Source organism: Oryctolagus cuniculus, chromosome 16 (assembly GCF_964237555.1).
Source record: "Oryctolagus cuniculus chromosome 16, mOryCun1.1, whole genome shotgun sequence".
Lineage (NCBI taxonomy): Eukaryota > Metazoa > Chordata > Mammalia > Lagomorpha > Leporidae > Oryctolagus > Oryctolagus cuniculus.
In genome coordinates, this window is record NC_091447.1 from 7299822 (window position 1) to 7314988 (window position 15167).

The window sequence follows — 15167 nt, forward strand, 5'->3', positions numbered from 1 at the left end:
TGAATTACAGAGAAATCCCAGGGTACTGGAGTAGCTCAGAGGGAGGGCAGAGAATTGGTTAGGATCTTAGCTCTGACACTGTCTAATTCTTGCAGTATACCCATTTGTTTACACAAAATAATATTCAATAAATCAGACAATGTTGCAATGTGCCTATCACAGTTCTAATAAAGCTAAACAAACACTGAGTAAGTCTAAGTTACCTTTAGTGCTGCACTGTTCGATAGACATATGGTTTCAGTGCAGTCTTAAATGTGGCTATTCCAAATGGAGTTTCACTTTAAGATTAAAAAGCACATCCAACTTTAAAGAATTCCCTGGAAATTAACAAATTTATGTTGATTATAATGCAAATGGTTACTGTTGGAACACTAAGCTAAATAAAGTTACTATTCATCACATCCCTTTCAGTTTACTTCTTTAGTGAGTGGAAAATTGAAAATGACATACGTGGCTTGCATTATACTTCTCTTGGACAGTGCTGTGCTAGAGAATGTCATTTAACTTTTTTTTTCCCTCTTTTATTCCTTCCCTTGCAAATAGGTACCAAATTACATATATATCTGTCAAAATGATGTAGGGCCAGAATCCCTGTGTAAGTTGATCCCCTTGACCCCATGATGAGAAGCTTCACAATGTGGCACCACACCTGGAAACCTCCAGAGCAAGAGCTCAAGGAAACACAGGAACTTCCTGGAGCAGCAAAACATCCTACTTGAAGCTGTTCAGTTACTCCTCTGGGCATCAGAGTTAATTCACTGTTGAGCTGCTTGAAAGAGTCGGTCTGGCAGTGGTCTCTGTGAAGAAAGGAGAGGCAGGTGGATTACTGGGGATGCGCTGGACAATGCTGTCACCATGGTTACCCTCTACCTCTTACTGCCTTAGCACAACTTCAGTTCCTACTCCTGCAGATTTTGATGCAAGCTGGCTGGCCCTCAGGGCAGCAGTTGCTCCTGCGAATTCGTCATCTCAGCGTGTGTCTCCTGGAAAGCACAGCAGGGGAAGACAGAGGTGGAGGGTCACATACCTGCTCTCCTATTCTTTGATGCCGAGGTGAAACATGTCATTTCTGTACTCACAGCTCAGGGACCAGAACAAAGCCATGTAGACCTGCGAAAGAATTGGAAAGTATTCTGGACCACATAGCCCTGTGGAGAGCATTAAACGTTTCTGTCACGGCACCGTACATTTCCTGAGTTATTCCAGCATTCTTATGTTGCTTTTTTCTAGTGTAGTGTCTGACACAGACAGAACACTCAGTGCAAGTACACTCTGCGGAGCATTTAAGTCCACAAGGTGCACTGAATCATCACACTTTAGCTGCCAGGTGGCTGCTGTATCATCAGGAAATCTATCTGCAGCTACAACTACAACTTGTCCAGCTTCCATTTTTTAAGTTTTTTTGTTTGTTTCTCATGTTTTGTTTTGTTTTTGTTTGTTTTGCTGTGGTTTTTACTGTGGAGCAGAAGGCCATCCCTAGATTTCTTTGAAACTAGAACAACAAATATGTTCATTTGCAAGGGCAGAGGTTCAAATTCTAGGGGATTCCATGCACAAGAATCTGCAACCACAGTATGGCACCAGTCTCTCTTGGTGTAAATCAGATTCATTCCTTGTCAGATATTGTGTTTTGTTTGCTGTCAATATCATAAATTCTTTCATGGTTGATTCACAGTATAAACTCTGAAGATAATACCTTGAGTTGTGTTTTGTGTTTGTCACTTACTAGCACTTACTTAATATCTTTACATCTAGGATTTCTCATCCCTAAAAATAAATCCGCTGGGGTCAGTGTGTAGTGCAGCTGTTTGAACTGTTACTTGGGAAATCTCCATCCCATCTTGGAGTGCTTGGGATTGAGTCACACCTGTGCTTCCAATCCAGCATCCTACTAATGCAGCAGATCATGACCCAGTTACTTGGGTTCCTGCCACCCACATGGTGGACCTGGACAAAGTTCCTGGTTCCTGACTTCTGCCTGGCCCAGCCCTGGCTATCTCCCCCTGCCCTTTCTCTCTCTCTCTCTGTGTTACTCTACCTTTTAAATAATTAAACAAATAAAACATTAAAATTAAAAAAATGTTTATTTCTATAGCTTCATATTAACAATTAAATTATATTGTTTATATGTAATTCTACTAGCAAGTCAACTTACGTGATTCTATAAATGTTAGATATTACTGTTATTATGATAACTTTTATTATGATCATTATCATTAGTCCCATGGTTCTTGTTCTGTATAAAAAGATCTATAGTTTGTCTAAAACAAAGTGTTAAAGAATTTTTGAATTTTTACTTATATCTAATTATCCATTCCATTTTTTCCCAATTAGTATGACAATATCTTGAGACATATTGGCTAGGACAAAATTCCAATTCCAAAATTTTAGAGGGAATAAATAATATGCTCATGAAAAAATAATTTTAATTATCTCAACATTTTAACGTAATTACCATACATTTAGATTGTGCATGTTTCACTTTACTTTTATATTTGTTTCAAAATAAGATTAAAGCAAAAGCTCTCAGCATATAGAACCTTGGGTTTGAGATGACTAATAAGTTGTTCCATGTGGCCAAAAGTTATACTGATCCCAAGTTACTTGACTTCCTTCCAAAGGAAATTGATAAGAGGTCAATGTGCAACCCAGACGAGGTTTAATGGGGCTTATGCTCCAACACAGAGAGGTCTTTTGCAGAAAGGGTCTGGACAGTGCTTGCTTCTGACTAGTCTGGAGCTGGCAATGGATCCAGGTCAAGTCAGGAAAGGCTAGATTGAGTGAATCCTACTTCTACCCCATCTCAAAAGGACTATTAGAGTCCAAGGGAGAAGACACACTGTTGCAAGCCTATAGCACTTTTGAATGACTTTTCAGTGCTATTTGACTCTTGTGACCGTAGGTTTTACTGGACCTAGCCTTTGGCTCTCAGATAATGAAGAGTCTGCTGACAAAAGATATTTAGTGAGACAGACAAATCGTACACGCAACTTCAATGTCATATTCAACTCCCTTACGTCCAAATAATCAGGCATACCAACAATAAAATAAAATGCCCCTGAAACAATACAGAATTTGGGATTTAACATTTATTTACATAATATGTTTGATTTGTACAGTGAGTTTATATAATTTATGCTAAAAGTAAGCTGCTCGTACTAGCTAGTACTGACTAAAATGCATACTAATTTATAATTGAACTCCTTCCTAGTTCTAGAAAGGCTCATAATAAAATATGCTAGAAGAAAGTAATTTAAAATGAACACAGGAGAAGTTCTAAAGTTGTTTCCAAGCCTTAGTTATAAGAAGATCTCTTTTTGCCACTTGAATTTGTGATGGAATCCAGCTGTGAAAGAGACTGTGGGAAGCACAGCTGCTGTGGAAGATACAGTAAAAGTGACCCCGGCTTCTTTTGCAGTGGTTTCCCTTCTTCACATCTATTACAGGTTCACATGTGGCAGCTACAAGGAAGTTAATGGATCTGGGCACAACTTGAAAATAACTCATCTCTCCAATGCCCACAGAAATACCATACCTAGGTTTTCCAGGTCCATTACTTCACTTCAATATCAATTAAGAGTCAAATAAGAAATACATATCCAGATGGGCTTTTGCACCGGCTCAATAGGCTAATCCTCTGCCTGCAGCACCAGCATACCGGATTCTAGTGCCAGTCGGGGTGCCAGATTCTGTCCTGGTTGCTCCTCTTCCAGTACAGCTCTCTGCTGTGGCCCAGGAGCACAGTGGAGGATGGCCCAAGTCCTTGGGCCCTGCACCCACAAGGGAGACCAGGAGAAGCACCTGGCTCCTGGCTTTGGATCGGTGTGCTGTGCTGGCCACAGCGCACTGCCGGAGCAGCCATTGGGGGGTGAACCAACGGAAAAGGAAGACCTTTCTGTCTCTCTCTCTCTCTCACTGTCCACTCTGCCTGTGAAAATAAATAAATAAAAATAAAAGAAGAAGCCCACATCCTGTATTTGATCACGTGGGCTTGATTCCCAGCTCTGGCTCCTGATTCTAGCTTCCTGCCAACACAGATCGTGGGAGGCAGTTAGGATAACTGAAGTGGTTGGATACCTGCCACTTAACGTGGGAGATCTGGATTGGGTTCTTGACTCCTGGTTTAGAGTCCGGCCCAGTTTGTCATTGCAGGAATCTGGGGAGTGAACCAGTGGATTAGAATGCCACCCCCCATGGAAATAACTAGTTTTTCAAAGTCTATGTGAAGAACAGCTCTATAAAGTCTGAACAATAAAATATTACTCAATAGGCCTAAGCAAACTGAATCCCATGGTATCCAATGCCAGAAAATCAGATTGACTAGTGGAAAAGGAGATGAAGGACAGGAATCCCTTATTTCAGTGAAGAAATATAAACAATGAGCAGCAGAAGACTACTGCAGCCTCACTCGCAGTAGTATAACAAGTCAAAGGGATAGTGCTTACCAGTTACTAAGCTGACAAAGTCGAACCACAGTAGGCAGTAGTAGCAGAGGTTCAGGAAAATCATAAATCACATTCACTACTGGTGAGATGATATGCAAAGCGCATCTCCAAGAGGAATTAGCTGCACATCAAATTCTACTAATTCCAGGTGAATCAATATATTAAATTTAAATGATCAGGCCAGTGCTCTGGCTCACTAGGCTAATCCTCCGCCTTGCGGCGCTGGCACACCGGGTTCTAGTCCCAGTCGGGGCACCGGATTCTGTCCCGGTTGCCCCTCTTCCAGGCCAGCTCTCTGCTGTGGCCTGGGAAGGCAGTGGAGGATGGCCCAAGTGCTTGGGCCCTGCACCCGCATGGGAGACCAGGAGAAGCACCTGGCTCCTGGCTTTGGATCAGCGCAGTGGGCCAGCCGCAGCGGCCATTTGGGGGGTGAACCAACGGAAAAGGAACACCTTTCTCTCTGTCTCTCTCTCTCACTGTCTAACTCTGCCTGTCAAAAAAAATTATAAATGATCAGACATATAGAAATAATTCTCTGTGTCTCTGAAGTATTATCATATTAAAAACTGATTAAACACATTAAGGTAAATTATTATAAATGCACTGCAAGTACTAAAAATCAGATTCTAAAATAAGGAAGAATATGAAAAGCTAGTCATGATATAAAACTAAGGGTAGGTTAGAAGTGCACGTATAAAATGATTGAAGTACACTCACATTTTATGTGTTTTTTATTTATATGTGATTTAAATAGATATCTGATATCAAAGATATACTCAAAAGGACAACAATTTAATCCCATCTCTGGTTGATGGGATTAGTGAATATTTATGTATTATATCCTAAGATGTTTCAAAAATTTTTATAATTTTTATAATTATATTATATTTATAATTATATTATGATTTATAATGAACATATATTCTTGTACTTTAGCATTTGGAAAATAACCCTGTTATCTATAAACAATGATATGGTTTGAATAAGCTTTTCAGATGTCAACAATGTCCATTATACACGCGCACACACACATACACACACACACATATATGTAGACATAGTTGTCACATGGCTATGGATTGGCTATCAGCTCTTCTAAATACTTGATTATGTTTGCTGCTTCTTTATCCTGGAAACTATTGCTCCTCTGTCTACATAACACTCATTCTTCCAAAACTGTGTTATTATTCTATCTTCATTTTGCAACCCATGTAAGCCAACTCAAATGTGAAAGATTCAATTGTCTGCTTGTGCAGTACTGAGAGGCATATGGAGTGCATTACACCTAAGACCAAGAGTTGACACCGGCTGCATGGTGGTGTCTGGAGTATAAACCAAGGTGTTATCTTAGACAAATATAATCCTTGATGGTTTGAGTTATGGTAAATTTGAAACCAATTCTTCTCCCATGTGTGAAAGTAGAGATTGGGCGAGATGCTTTTTTTTTTTTTTTTTCCCAGTGGCAGGGTTGAATCTTTAGTGGGGGTCAGAACAGTAGAAGGTGTTCTTGTATTAAGATCTGACAAGGGAAAGTTCAGACAGTTACAAGACACCTTCTGTTGTCTACAAGGCATGAGCAGCTGCAGCATGGATGCACAACTTCACAGGGCTGCTGACTCCTGAGATTGTCCATAAAACTTCAGACAGAACTTAGAATGTGCCCTTTTGTCCCAAGTTGATTTTGGTCAAAATATGTAATATTTAACAAATATAATGCAAAAATAAGCACATTCAAATACCTAACACATAACCAAAGAAATTTCCTTTCATTGTTACTGAATATATTGAATGAAGAAACAGTTTTTTATCAGTAGCAAAAAAAATATTCTGGGTTAAAGTCCCCGCCTGCAGTCCCATATGGGCTGAGTCCCAGCTGCTCTTCTGATCCAGCTCTCTGCAATTGCCTGGGAAAGCATCAGAAGATGGCCCAAGTCTTTGAGCCCTTGTGCCCACGTGGGAGACCTGGAAAAAGCTCCTGGTTCCTGCCTTCGGATTGGTGCAGCTCCAACCATGTGGTCATTTGGGGAGTGAACCAGCGGATGGAATACCTCTCTCTCTGTCTCTGCCTCTCTCTGTAACTATGTCTTTCAAATAATGAAAAACAAATCTTAAAAAAAAAAAAAGAAATATTCTCTCTCTCTCTCCCTCTCTCTTTCTCTCTCTCCCTCTCACCTATTCTCTTATCTTTTTGTCTGCCCTTCTGACCACCCCTACTTCTCCCTAATTCTTCTCTGTCTCTCTGGCATATCGGCATTTTAATATTAAAATGCCTTTGGCATAATGAGAACTAAATTGTCCTGGCATTTCACTGAAATGTAAAATTAAAACAAATCTTAAGTCCAATGGAAGGATGTACAAACTCATCTAATTCAATTCTCTTTGTTTAAAGAAGGGTTCAGAGATTATTGACAACTTATGAATGACCTATAAAGTCCCAAATTAAATTAATAGTAACTTTTTAAACAAAGTGACAAAATTTAAATCTCACAGAAACAACAAACCTGGTATATTTCAAAACAGTATTGATATTTGTTATTATTTCACTGCTATCAGTTTTAAACTTTCATTAAGAATCTGAAAAAAGTTTTCTTGCATTCTTAGGTCCATATCATTGTTTAGCTGGAAAGGGAGAAATATTTTTAAAGATTATATTTATTAATATGAGTATAGTAAATCACAAAACCTACATGTATAACTAACATAAATGGTAGCACAATTCTGTGTTTTCCTAAGCAAGTGTACAAGGTTCTATTTTGATGACAAAGTTATTCTAAGGATTTCTTTGGCAAAATAGACCCAATATACATCTTTAGTCTCAGATAAACAGATGGAAAAAATAATTTCACCAATTTGATTGTTTCATTCATCATGACTTTGTTTTTAAAAAAGATTTTTTTTTTTAAAAGGCATAGTGAGAGAGAGAGGGAGAAAGAGAGAGAGAGAGAAAGAGAGAGATTGAGATCTTCAATGTTTTGGTTCACTCCCCAAATGACTGCAAGAGCTAAGGCTGGGCCAGGCCAAAGCCAAAAGCCAGGAGCTTCTTTCAGGTTGCCCACGTGGGTACAGGGGCCTAAGCACTTGGACCACTTTACACGGCTTTCCCAAGAGCATTATCAGGGAGCTGGATTGGAAGTGGAGTAGCCAGGACTCAAACCAGCACCCATATGGGATGCTGGCATCACAGGCAGAGGCTTTACCCACTACCCCACAGCAACGGCCCCATTCCTCGTGACTTTCATCCCAAATCCTACCTGAGTGGCTCCCAGCCAGCTCACACCTGACAAGCAAAACAGCAGAACTCTTCCTCTGGCGCTGCCTTTGCTGAAGATGGTAATGTGATCACAGTCCCATGATAACTGCGATGTTGCTTAATATTGCCACCATAGCCCAGCTCAGGAACAGGGGATAATTTATACAAGCACAGAAGAGTGGCTTGTGCTATATTAAGTGTAAGGAATGTTATCTGGGAATAACAAAAGTGCAAGTAATGAAGCTTTTAACTCCCATTGCTACAAATGCCCCCAACTGAGCGTGTTTTACTCAATTGCTATTATTGCTTACACATTTTTTTTTTTTAAAGATTCTCATTGCGGGTGGTCATTTGGTGCAGCCCTCAGGATGCAGGCTAAGATGCCCCCGTCCCATACTGGACTCCTGGCTCTACTTCCAACTCCAGCTTCCTGTCAATGTGAGCCCTAGAAGGCAACAGGTGATGGCTCAAGTACCTGAGTCCCTGCCACCCACATGGGAGACTCAGATGCAGTAACCAGCTCCTGGCTTCAGCCTGGCCCTGCCCCAGTTGTTGCTAGTCTTTAAGGAGTGAATCAACTAGCAGATGAAAGATCATTCTCTCTTTTTTCTTTATCTCTATATTCTCTCTCTCCCATTCCCTCTCCTCCCCCTCTCTTTTGCTTTCAAATAATAAATAAATTCAACAATTTTCAAAATGCTAATTTTAACATTTGTGTTTCCTAGTTGGAGAAAAGTTAAAAAAACATAGTTTGTGTTTAATATCAGGTTCAATTACACAATTAATTTAGTTGTTAATGGTTTCACCTCAGCTAATATATGCTTAAAGCTTGAAAAAACTAATCTGGGTACTGAGAAAAATGGAATTCCCTCATCCATATCAGCAAATCTTTGTGAACAATCAATATTTCACTGTCCTGTTAGCCTTTTAAAAGATTATTCTTTCATTTTATATAGGCAAGATTAACTAGAAGTACTTTTCCTAAAAGTCTGTTTATGTGTATGTGTGTGTTACTAAAGCACCGCTATAACTTACATTTAAGGAAAGGAAGTAGTAAATACTTTCTGCTGACTACAAATTATTATATTATCTCAAATTCCCATTGTCAACTAAAGCATCACCATTCTTATACTTTAAAAAAGAATTTAAGGGGCTGGAACTGTGGTGTAATAGATAAAGCCACTGCTTGCAGTTGCATCATCCCATATAGGTGCCGGTTTGAGTCCCAGATGCACCACTTCTGATCCAGCTCTCTGCTAATGTGCCTGGGGAAAGCTGCGGAAGATGGCCCAAGTCCCTGGGCCTCTGCACCCCCATTGGAGACCCAGATTAAGCTCCTTGCTCCTGGCTTCATACAGACCCAGCTCTGGCTGTTGCAGCCATTTGGGGTGTGAAACAGCAGATGGAAGACCTCTCTCTCTCTCTCTCTCTAACTCTGCCCTCCAAATAAGAAAATAAATAAATCTTTTCAATATAAAAAATAATTCATGCCAAAGAAGCCATGCACAAATACAAGTTTTCTCACATACTAGGAATACCGTGATCCATGCTGTCCACTCGATATATATTTTTCATTATAAAATGATGAAGAAAGCTGAAAGGTTTTGGAAAGAATGCAGAGATCAAGAGGAGAGATTTAAGTTTCTGTAGATAGAAAAGTTGGCTGTCCACTTGCTGCTCGGTCTCAAAGGCCCATCATGAACTGGGTGTCATCTGACACAGCAAGCATTGGGGTGTACACAGCAACATGCTCTCATCAAGCTGAATACTCCTGATCCGCTCTGAGCAGACCCTGGAGGCAAAAGCAAGTTACAGGAAGAACTGGCCCAAATGCTCCTGGTCCCCACTGCTGCCATTCTGTCTTCCCTGCTCCAGACTCTGCCTGTGGCCACTTGAGAAGTTCTCTGTGATCAAAACACCAAGGATGAGATGTCTTGGGCCCGGTTTGCAGAAGTTCTGCAGTGTATTCGGGCACTGCCTGAAAGAGGACACTGGCCATATGAATGCGACAAAAAGGCAAAAGGCAAGCATGCTCTGTGTTTTTCCCAGGATGTCCTCCTTCTCCAGCCCCTGCAACTCAGCTTTGCACACAGACAACAACCTACACAGTGATATAAACCTGATTCTCAGGACTTTGAACTTGGACTGGCGACTCTACCAGCTATGGCTGTTCTTAAGCTTGCAGAGGATCGGATGCCTTGGGGGAAAGGATGAAGAAAGATGCCTTCCTCTCGGTTCTGTCGATGAGAATAATGTGTCTGGCGGTGTCAGGGGCAACAGAACACTTTGTCAAGGTTATCATGATGCCAGAGAAGTTGTAACATCATTCTGAGACCTATCATTCAGGGTAAAAGGCAATGGGATGTGTCTCTGGAGTGTAGACCATCAGAGGTCTTAAAGACCCAACAATTGTTATCACTTCTTAAGGAGAAAGGAAAAGGCCATAGGTGCATCCTACGTGTTTAAAGTGCAAATTATAAACATCAGTCTGTATCACCAATCTAAGCCAGAAGCTCTTGGGGTCTTTGATATTAAGAGAAAGCTGGTTGAGGAAACCCCCGAGGATTAGCTGTGGCTGTGATTGGTGCCCGCCGGTCTCTGACTTCATAAGGACCAACTGTCATGAAATGGAAATTTGGGCAAGTCCCTGCTGGACTGCCATTGCCCATTTCTCGCTCTGACTTCATAAGGAGCCCTGTGATGACAGGATTCCACACGCCTATATAAGCGGCTGCGCGGCCCAGGTTTTTGTCCGCTTTACCAGGGAGCTATTTCGGTGACCTGTGTGCTTGGACCCATCTTTGCATGCGCTTGTGCTGGTTGGTGTTGGTGTGCTCTTTTGTTCGTTTGTTTGTTTCTTGTTCTATTTGGTTTTTCCTTTCCCCCATTTGGATTTAGTTTGTTTATTTTCCTCCTATTTCTTTTTTGGCCCATTGTGTCTTTTTTTGCGTTTTTTTTCGTTTTTGGCTTCCCGCATCTGTAGCTAGACAGCGTGGCTAGATCTCGGAGTGTTAGTGTAGCTATTTAGTGTTTGTTGTTTTGGAGTTTTTCTGGTTTTTGTTTTCTGTTTTGGTTAGATAGGACTTAGTTTTGCCACTGTGTTTGATAAGTGTAGTTAGTATAGGTAGTGTGGTGCCAAAGTCAGATCAGCAGGTAGTCCCCTTGTTCTCCCTTTATTTTGTTAGTTATTGTAGTTAGGCTAGCTCCTTAGTTAGTGTGTATGGACAGGAATATTAGCCAGAGTAGTGCAGAGAGCGTAGTTAGGGACACCAACCTGGAAGGCCGTGAGGACCTGGATGCCATCGCCAGCTCTCAGCCTGAGCTCCAGTTGCTGTCGGCCCTGGGCCGGGGCAGCTTTGGCATGGTGGTGCTGGCCCGCCAGGCATCCAGCCAGCGGCACGTAGCTGTGAAGCTTTTCCATTTACACACCGGCGACCCCTTCGGCACCAGGCGAGTGACGCAAGAGGCCAGCATCATGCAGCTCCTGAGGCACCCGAATATCGTGCAGCTGCTGGAGGTGGGTCGTGTCGGCCATTACCACTGCCTGGTGATGGAGCTGGTGGACGGGGGCGACCTCTACCAGCACGTGATGAGCCGGGGCGGCCTGTCAGAGCCCGAGGTCATGGTCATGTTTGACCAAGTCCTGGTGGCCTTGGGCCACTGCCACGCACAGCGGGTGGCGCACAGGGACCTCAAGCTGGGGAACCTGCTGCTGGACTCTCAGCTCAACGTGAAGCTGGCGGACTTTGGGCTCAGCTGCCATCTGCCCGAGGGCGAGCTGGTGCAGGGCTTCCGCGGGACCCCGGAGTACAGCGCCCCCGAGGTGTTCCGGCAGGATCCTTATGATCCATTCGCAGCAGACCTTTGGAGCCTGGGGGTCATCCTCTTTGCCATGCTGGCGGGGGCCATGCCCTTCAGCGGGAAGGACCGGGAGGAGCTGCGGGACTGCATCCAGAGGGGGAGCTACGAGCTCCCGTGTGCGGCCAGCCCAGCCCTGGAGGAGCTCCTGAGCTCACTCCTCAGCCCAGACCCCTTGAACAGGCCTACGGCAGAAATACTTCACCTGCAATGGTGGTTGGAGGGAGCCGAGGGCGAGGAGATGACTGTGGTGCAGCCCCTGGGGGTTCCCGAGGACCCAGACGCCCAGGAGTACCTGGCGGGCCTGGGTCTGCTTCCGGATGCTGGAGCCTCGGTGCCATCTGGTCCTGGAGGATCCAGCCGGATGTCCCTGCAGCCGGACTCCCGGAGCCTGGAGCAGGTACAGCCCTGTTGGCAGAGCGCGGGTCTGGCTGTGGTCTCCCCGCACAGCCTCACGGTTGTGGGCATGAGGGAGGTCCGGAGTGCACCTGTCCTCCTCACCTGTCTTCCCCCATCTCTCCTCAGGGACACAGGGAGCCCGAGCCGGAGCCCGAGCCAGAGCCGGAGTCCATGTCAGAGGCGGAGTCGGATTCAGACTTGGTGCTGGAGCCTGAGCCCGCGCCCGAGCCAGAGTTGGATCCGGAGATGGAGTCAGAGTCGGAACCTGAGCCGGAGCCTACCGTTGCTGCCCCCGTGCTGGCCATTTCCCTCCCTGGACAGCTGCAGGAGAGGAGCCCTGGTGCCAGCCCAGCCCCGGAGCCCATGCCTGTGGCTGCCCCCTCCGCCCCCAGCCCCAGGAGCAGTCCGCACCTGGTGGTGCCAGAGGTCCCAGCAGCTGAGCCTGAGGAGGCTGGGAGCTCAGCATCGGCCTCTGTCCCGAGCAAGGGCCGGCAGGGGCTGGGCAGGAGGATTGGCAGGAGCATCCTCAGATTCCTCCTGCGTGCCTGCTGCCTGCCGGCCCCAGCCCGTGGCCCTGGCCCCCACAGCCAAAAAGTGACCCCCAGGTAGCCTGCCTCAGTGAGCAAGCTGAGCTGCCGGAGGGCTCGCATTTCTTGAGAGCTTTCTGTGTTTCTCGTCAATAAAAATTTAAGCTTTATCCATGCTATTGGTGCTGCGTGTGTTGGGTCCCTGTGTGCACCTTGACGTGGTTGGATGGAGTTGACTACCAGATGGATCTCCCCTGGACAAGTACGGTCCCCTCTCGTTGCTCTGGGTTAACACAAAGGCTGACCTCCTGGACCTGAGAAGAGAGCGATGGCTCCCAGAAGCTGGCTGGAGGGGAGGTTGATGGTGGTTATTGGTGGGTGGGGGATTGGGTGTGGGTGGTGCGAGTAGGAGGGAGGGTCTGGGGTGTGGGAGTTTTTGTTTGGGAGGTGGAGGTGAGGGAGGAGAGCATGGTGAGGCTTGTGGAGGGGGACGGGTAAGGGGGGGGGGAGGCTCAAACGTGCACTGTTGCTCCTCCACAGGAAGGGTTCCTGGATCTGTGACACAGCAGGGAGGTCCTGTCACTAGTGATGTGCATGGAGGCTGAGCTGAGAGTGTCCACAGGCAATGTCCACCTGCACTGCCATTGGAGAACATGACCCCACTCCCGCGGGCCATGTTCCTGACATCACAGTGTGCAGAATGGCCAGCTGTGGACTCGGGCAGCTGCAGGTGGGAGCTGGGCAGGAATTTCTACTGTGGCCTGGGTTCAGCAGAAAACAGAGGCTGCCATGTAGTAGTTTTCTGAAAGTGTTCAGGACATTGGTTCACCTGGCCCCTTCCTGGACATCCATAGCTGACTTTGCAAACAGTAGGGAACTGAAATAGAGTTGGGGCTGTTTATAGAGGACAGGGCCTCTCGGACACCACCAGGGGAAGCTGTGGATATGGAGCACTCCACACCCATGTTACATGTCTTAACTCCATGCTTCAAGGAGTTGCGAGTTTGTTCTTAGGTCATGATCATTTCTGTCACACACATCTGAAGGTAGCATGGATGCTCTGCCAAGATGGATCACAGCCCTCTAGCTCTTCTGCCTCTTCCCTGGGCAGAATTGGTGCTGCACTGTGCTCTAGCTTATGCAGGGGGTCAGGCCCTTCTTGGAGGCCTCGGGGAAGTTACAGGGAAAAGTGACTCCAGAGAAATCTCAAGATCAGCTCCAGGAGGGACAAGTGGGTCATGGTGATCCTGATGGATAAGGCTGTAAGCTGTGTGCAGGGCAGAGGTGCAGACAGTATGTGTGAGCTCTTTGGGGAAGTCTTTCCTTTGGGGTGAACTACAGTGGTCATGGCCAGGTATAGACCTGGGTCCTCCCCATCCAGGTGAAACTGTCCTTCTCCTTGAGGGCAGGGCTGGGGCACAAGAAGCAGGCAGGGATGGGGTGGCAGGCTTGTTGCCCCCGTCTGCTCCCTGGTGTGGATTTTCTTGATGCCCTGCTGCACACAAAGTGTGGACTCCCAGTGTGGCTGTTTTTCAAACCCATGCCAGGCTCTGTCCTGTTCAGGGCAGGACACAGCTCCTCCCCTCACACTGGGGACCTTCGCTTACCTGCCCCCTGCCCGCCTTTCCCTCTGCACACATTGGACGGCCTTGTTAGACACAGATCTTGGGCCACTTCTGGGTCTTTGCAATCCAGAATCTGGAACTGCATCTGGGTCTGCCATGTTGGGTGTCAGGGACCCAAGGACTTGGGTGTTCGCCTGCTGCCTCTCAGCGTGCGATTAGAAACGTGAAATCGAATGCAGTGGCAGGACCGGAACCCAGGTACTAGGACAGGGCATGTGTGCATCCCAAGTGGGGTCTTAAACCCTGCCCCAGACACCTGCGCCTCTTGGGTCTTATTTCAACTAATGAACTCTATCTCAATGCTGCTATAGAGACTGCGCTTTTCTGTTTTTGAATCTTTACAATGCACTGCCTGAAAACATGAGTAGATGTATTTCAGGTATCACTTACAGAGATCTTATATTTCAGGTTCCCTTTAAAATTCTCACCAAGAAACACTGACAATCCGTTAATCCACTCTTTTGCAACTGTGACATTATCTTTGGTTCTGTCAAAGAAAAAACATCTGAAAATAGTGTTCATTAGTAAGTTTTAATTTGCATCTACTTATAATTCAACAATAGGTATGCCAGAATAGGTTGAAACCATTTCATGGGAAGTAAATGGGAGACATTTTGTTACAATATTCCTGAAGCAGTCAAAATTGGGGGAAATATGTTTCCTGTTACATATATTTATAAATTTGAATGTCCTAGTTAGAGGGGACAGAGAGAGAGAGAGCCAGAGAAAAAGAGAAAGGGAGAGTGAGACATTTCATACATTTCATTAGCTGCTTCACTCCCATAATGTCACAGTACTAAGGCTAGGACAGGCTAAAGTCAGGAGCCAGGAGCTTCACTGAGGTCTCTCACTTGGGTGGCAGGGCCCCCAGAATATGGAACATCTTTTGCAGCTTTTCCCAGGCCATCAGTAGGGAGCTGGGTTAGCAGTGGAGCATCCTGCTCAGGAACTGGTTCCCAGTGGCGATGTCGGCACTCTAGAAAGCAGTGTTACTGAGTATGCACAATGCTCCTTCTCCTTCACCCACTCCTAACATATTTTTAATGATTTTTTAAAAACATGT

General features: G+C 45.2%; 1 protein-coding gene and 1 long non-coding RNA gene across 2 annotated transcripts in view; one reads left to right on the plus strand and one right to left on the minus strand.

Annotated features, from left to right (window-relative positions):
- Nucleotides 1-542: 542 nt before the first annotated feature.
- The window catches only part of LOC127487326 (uncharacterized), a 29787-nt gene continuing 15162 nt past the window's right edge, over nucleotides 543-15167 (minus strand). The window contains exon 4 of the long non-coding RNA XR_011383046.1: nucleotides 543-14591. This is a non-coding gene — a long non-coding RNA (uncharacterized lncRNA). The remainder of the gene's footprint in view (nucleotides 14592-15167) is intronic.
- On the plus strand, nucleotides 10916-12656 carry LOC100338530 (MAP/microtubule affinity-regulating kinase 3). The gene is made up of 2 exons (XM_008274089.4): nucleotides 10916-11953; nucleotides 12079-12656. Exons 1-2 carry the CDS (start codon nucleotides 10916-10918, stop codon nucleotides 12559-12561), a joined length of 1521 nt encoding a protein of 506 aa, XP_008272311.2. The 3' UTR covers nucleotides 12562-12656.

What these genes read in the sequence shown, in the direction of transcription:
- LOC100338530 (XM_008274089.4), top strand. Translation starts at nt 10,916, where the DNA reads ATGGACAGGAATATTAGCCAGAGTAGTGCAGAGAGCGTAGTTAGGGAC. An exon ending in ACTCCCGGAGCCTGGAGCAG is followed by an intron (nt 11,954 to 12,078) that starts GTACAGCCCTGT and finishes ATCTCTCCTCAG; the next exon opens with GGACACAGGGAGCCCGAGCC.